The sequence below is a fragment of the Cynara cardunculus genome, assembly GCF_001531365.2.
Source record: "Cynara cardunculus var. scolymus isolate 2C chromosome LG 17, CcrdV1, whole genome shotgun sequence".
In the NCBI taxonomy this organism is placed as follows: domain Eukaryota; kingdom Viridiplantae; phylum Streptophyta; class Magnoliopsida; order Asterales; family Asteraceae; genus Cynara; species Cynara cardunculus.
The window spans coordinates 27,523,003-27,529,067 of NC_037544.1; the positions used below are offsets into that span (position 1 = coordinate 27,523,003).

General features: G+C 33.7%; 1 protein-coding gene across 1 annotated transcript in view; it reads right to left on the reverse strand.

The window, feature by feature from the left end:
• LOC112499945 overlaps nt 1–5,220 on the reverse strand; it is a 7,173-nt gene extending 1,953 nt beyond the window's left edge. The window contains exons 1-5 of the mRNA XM_025103209.1: nt 4,719–5,220; nt 3,552–4,517; nt 3,415–3,421; nt 2,646–2,868; nt 1,955–2,206 (exon numbers count right to left, since the gene is read on the reverse strand). Coding sequence (XP_024958977.1) covers nt 1,955–2,206; nt 2,646–2,868; nt 3,415–3,421; nt 3,552–4,517; nt 4,719–5,220 — 1,950 coding nt within the window. The remainder of the gene's footprint in view (nt 1–1,954; nt 2,207–2,645; nt 2,869–3,414; nt 3,422–3,551; nt 4,518–4,718) is intronic.
• Nucleotides 5,221–6,065: the final 845 nt, after the last annotated feature.

Consider the following 6,065-nt stretch of genomic DNA (forward strand, 5'->3'; position numbering starts at 1 on the left):
AACAACAAAAAGAGGAAACAAAAATAAATTACCTGGATCGGAAAGATAGTGAATCAACACAGTAGTGAATCGATGGAGAGTGAATCGATGGAGAGCGATGGAGAGTGAATCGATGGAGAGCGATGGAGAGTGAATCGATGGAGAGCGAAGGAAGGAGAGTGTTAAAAAATGATTTAGTCTTGAATCTATTTTGAAGAACAACATCAGGGAAGAGGGGGTTATATGTATAGATGAGTTTGTGATACATCAAATCGGTTTTGAAGACTGTTTGAGAAGAAATCTGTTCGATTAGATCTACAAGCTGATCAAGGTGATACATCAAAACCACCATTGTTATCTATTCGAGGTCTGTGAAAGAAGAAAGYTAACTCTATCTAATCTACATTTGTTTTGGCGCTTGAGATCAGATACGTAGAAAAGGGATTTTTAGAAGTCTGTAAGAAAAAGCACGCTCTGAARCATTCCCTTAAAGATTTGGTGTTGTGGAAATCCTTGCATAAAAGACTTGTACATTRTGCAAAATAATTTGTAATTAAGAGTTTTTTGAAAATCATGCATAAAATGGTTGTAACTTGTGTTTAAAGAGTTGTATTTAAGACTTTGTCTTAAATGCTTATATATGTAGTATAGATATACTAGGTTCGAACACGTGTATTACACGGGGTATTTTGCAAGAATGAAATGAAAGCAATATCGATTTTGTAAAGAATTTATAATAACATTAGTAAATATTAACAGCTTGTAAAACAAAATTTGTAACAAAATCTAGATGAAATTTGGCAAAGGTAAGTAATTAAATTATTAATACAATAACAATCATGTATCATAGATTACTTAACCTTTCATACTTAATGTAATACAGAGGTTGTCTTTCACCTTTGCCTTCAATTACACATGTTTTTTCATTCCACTAAGAGCTTGTCTTATTCACACTTAGGTGTAGATTGTTAGATCCCATTTTGTAAAAGTATAAGTAAGAGGCTATCTTATTTAAAGATTCGGTGTTGTATTCCAAAGAAGAGCAAGGCTTGAGCGCACATGCAGAGCTTAAGTGCTTCATGTAGAGTTGCACATCATACAGAGAGCCTCTACATAGTACATCCCGAGCTTCGATGAGACTCGCCTTTTCATTCCTATAAGAGTTTGTCTTACTTACACTTGGTTGTAGATTTTTAGAGCCCATCTTCTGAAAGTATAAGTTTGAAGTATGTTATTGTAGTTTTTAGGACTTATTTTTTTTAACCGAGATGGACCAATAGTTCTCATGCAGGAGACATCAAGGGACAGAGTGTTTACTCAAGAGTTAAGTGTCTCATATAAGGAGCCTGTGCTGTATTCCAATTAAGATGAACGCTTAATTGCAAAAATGGTTAAATGCCTGATGCAGAGGTTCAGTCCAGAGACAGAGCTTCTGCATAGTTCATGCAGAGCTGTTTAGTGTCCTTCGCTCTCGTGCATTACAGTGGCTATTTTGCAATAATTAAAAGAAAGCAGTATGTATTTTATAAATAATCTATAATAATATGGGTTAATATTAAAAGCTTGTATAACAAATTTATAAAAAATGTATAGGAAATTAGGTAAAGGTAAGTACTTAAAATATTAATAGAATAAGAACCATGTATCATAAATTACTAAACACTTCTTTATATACAACATTTGTTGTTCTACTATCAATAATACCATCATCATCCATAATTAGTACTTTCAAACTTTGCTTGCTTTTAACTCTAGATAAAGCAACATATAAATGACCATGGGTGAAGATCGGTTGTCTTAGAAATAAACCAACTTTTGATAATGATTGTCCTTGGCTCTTATTTATGGTCATGGAAAAATATACAACAATTGGAAATTGTCTCCTTTGAAATTTGAATGGAATTCTTTTGTCTGTTGGTGTCAAAGACATTCTTGGAATGAATGTCCAGCTTCCATTACTGTTTCCAGATATAACCTGTGCTTTTATCACTTGATTTCCTAATGTTAACACCAACAATCTAGTTCCATTACATAATCCATATTTCTGATAAATATTCCTGAGTAACATGATAGGAACACCAATTTTTAGTAAAATCTTACGGTTTGGTATCCCTGATAATTTAAGACCATTTAAGACATCAGGAGAGTACAAAGTTTTATCAAACTGATCATGAAAGTGCTCTGATTCACATAGCGTATCTGAACTTAAGTACTCTTTTTTCATCTCCTGGGAATAATGATAGCATACAATCATTTATTTCTTGAACGACTTCATTTTTTGGTGCAAGTATTGCTCGTTCTTGAAAATAAGTTGAGTTGTTGATGTTTTCAAGAATTGAGGGATAGACAAATTCTATTTATGCAGATATAGGATTGACGGAATCAGTAATGAGAAGATCATGAGGTATCTCAATAACTGCCTCACCATCATTATCACTTCCAACTTTTCTTTCTCCTAAGTCCAAAATCCATTTTGCCAAATCCCTTGTTTCTTCAATTTATGAACTCTCACTGTTTGCAGTTAGCCTCATGTTCTTAGTTAACCTTAGGACTTTGCATTTTTTCCAAATGTAAGATGAGCTTAATGATGCATTTACAATGTCTTGTCTACCTGCGTTGGGAATAACCGGCATAATTTGTTTGAAATCTCCTCCAAAAACAATTACCTTCCCTCCAAAAAGCATTTGCGAGTCACCACTGCGTCGAGTATTGAAAATATCATTCATACTTCTATCCAATGCTTCAAATGCATGCTTATGAACCATTGGTGCCTCATCCCATATCATCAAAGTAGTATTTTTTATTAAGCTCACATCACTGTCTGGCTTTATGTGGCAAAGAGAATATTCATTGATAATGAGAGGGATTTGAAAGCGAGAGTGTGCCGTTCTGTCACCGGTAAGAAGTAAAGAAGCAATACCACTGGAAGCAAAGTTTAAAACAATTTCTCTTTTAGATCTTATTGATGTAGCCAATGTCTTCTATAAGAATGTTTTACCTATTCTGCCATGCCCATAAACAAAAAACACACCACCTTTGTTCTTTTCAACAATGGTCATGATTTTGTTATACACACCTCTTTGCTCATTTGTTAGAGCAGTTATAAGTGTTTGAAACTCATCACCTAAATTTTGATGGTTATAATCCAGCTCTTCTGCAATCAAACGGTTGTTTGAAGATTCAAGACAATCATTATCAGGATAAGGCAGAGTAGTGAAGTTTCTCAGTGTGGAATTGTTATGGAGCAAAATATTTTCAATTTCAAACAAAGTTAGATTCTTCACTTGTTCTTCATTGAGAGATAAATTTGTAAAAATATAATATAAATACAATTTAAGGAAGAACATAGAGGTTGACAAAGACAAAAACAATAAATTCTTTACTATTTAGATAATAGTTGTATAAATCTATGCTTAACATATAGAATTAACATACCTGGAGACTGTAAAGCAATTCGTTGATTGTACATAATGCCATCTGCTAAGTATTGTCATGTTTTTTTCCCAAAATTTTAGGTCTAGATAGACTGTTTGAAATCAGCATGGTTGCAAATAAGAAGGGTAGATAAAAACCAGGTGCGGTTAAATTTGCCTCTTCAATGGCATCAATATATTCCTTGTCATCATCTAAAAGCCCAAAAGCGTAACATGCATTTCTAAAAGTAAGAAATGTTTTTCCATTTACTGTACGAATGTCTTCGAATGATTTAGGACCTTTGACTTTATTCAGAAGAATTCTTAAATAATATGCTTCTCCTACAGTAGGAGAAACTGAATGAATCCGTCCAATTGAGAAGCATTTTTTCCTTCGATCCCAATGTCGCTCCTCCAATTTCCACACAAACTTTGTAGGGAATTCAACGTAAGTGGGTTCTCGTGCTTCTTGATAAATTTGATTACAATTCGTCCAAGCTAAGAATATTGAGGACGCCACAGATGGTCTGTTTAGGACATTTTCAATATCATCTTCAACACCAAACACCACTTGTTGTTGTCCTGGAAGATGAAAAGGAAGTCTTAAAACAGAAGAAGTCTTGTAATGAACATCGTACCCAAAAATACGCCATGAAGCTTCACATGCAGAAAGGTATCTACAATAATAATATTGCTTTATTGCATCAACAACATTAATAGTGACCTTATCATTACTGTTTTCTACAATAGCAACATTGGCTCTATCTGGACCTTTGTTGATATATTTGAACAAATATTTGATTGAAGAAGCCTGATTGCACCACTCAACATTAATGTGTGATTGATATATTTTCAACAGATGTTTGCTATATGGAACGACATTTCTGTTGTCTAGTTTAACACCTGATTTCTTAATAAAACGTCCGTCATCTCGTCTGCGGTATACAGGATAACCATTAACATCAATTGAAGTGTGTTCAGAAAATTTCTTCAGGTACTTTTTTGAACACTTTCTATCAATCATGCATGGATAATTAATGTTCTCTTTGCCACAAGGTCCATAGGTCATGAACTCTTTTATAACTGAGTACAAATCTAGATCTCTGTTTTTGTCTAGGATCTCAGCTGAGATGATAGGATAAATTTGTTCAACAGTAGGTAGTTTGAAATCACGGTGCATAAACAGACAGATATGATTGTAAGGCAATCCATGCTTTTGAAATTCAATTGTATAAACAACTACAAAAATGTGACAATTTAAATTAATAAAGATATAACTGAAGTATGAAGAAATATGTTGATACTATTATCATAGAATAAACATACTTGCTTGACGTTTGCCGAATAACTCATTGTCTTTCAATTCTTTAATAAGTGCATCAAGCTTGATCATAAATAAACGACAAAGAATGTCAGGCTTGTCTTCTGGATTTAGCCTGGTGTCTTTAACAAATCTTCTAATTTCTGGCCATTTAGGATTACATGTCATGGTTTGGAATAAGTATGGATATCCATACCATTTACAAAGGGACATTGCATCCAAATAATTTTGCATCATGTACCGAGAACCACCGGTGAAAGAAGAAGGTAGTATAACACGTTGTCTAATGTATAAAGCATCCGACTCTCCTTGCTCTTGTACATTGCATAAATTATCATATGTCTCACACCTTAGGGCTTTCTGCTGCTTATATATGTAATGCAATCTCTCACTTTCAATCACTGTGTAACCATCAACAATAAATTGTTGTAGAAGCCTCCTTGCATTGGGAAGTAATGAAAACATATTTCCCCTATCTTGAAGTTTGAAGGCGAAGAGCTCCCTCATTGTTACAGTTGCTCTTTTACTTTTGCTTGAAGATGTTACCTCTCTATGGGGAATGTCAACTCTGTAGCCATCTTCTTCGTATCAAAACAACAACGGATATTGAAGAGGAAGGTACGCAGAATGTAATTCACTTATTTGTTGTAAATAGCCTGTTTGATGTTTTACAATGATATCTCTTTTCTCAATTGTACCACCGTCATCTCCAACAATTAAAGCTGCAACCTCTGAAGCAGTTGGAAGGTTATATGTTCTTCCATCCTTTTCTCTTCTTCCAATAAGCCGTAAGTTTAGCTTGACATCAGGGTAGCATTCAAAACAATCTCTTGCCATTCTATAAGACTTCACCAAAACATTTTTTGCATCTAGTATGTTATTTAAATATTGAATAATCTCAATATCAAGGGAATCAAAATTTGATGTAAAGGCTTCTTTTTGTTCACTAATTAAATAATAAAAAATATAAATCAGAGTGACCGTTATTATAACCATACTATGGAATTCAAATAAATTTATTAAGAAGTATATGAATAAGGATGAATGTATACCAGAATGAACTGTGTCTATTTGAAACTTCATTCTCCATATCATATATGTACAATTGAGAGAATTTTGGTTTGGATCCATCTGGTGGTAGAAGACTGCCCATCCTATGGTAATTTTGACTGTTAAGCCTGTATATGTATGGTGCATCTCCACTATTAATGAAAGAATCAATTCTCCCACCCATTGACGTAAATGAGAATATTGAATTATAACGACGAATGTTCTTCATGAAGTATTTGATTTCCGAGTCCTCACAACCGAAAAGATTTACGTAAGCAGTACCCATCGCTTTCTCTTTCGAA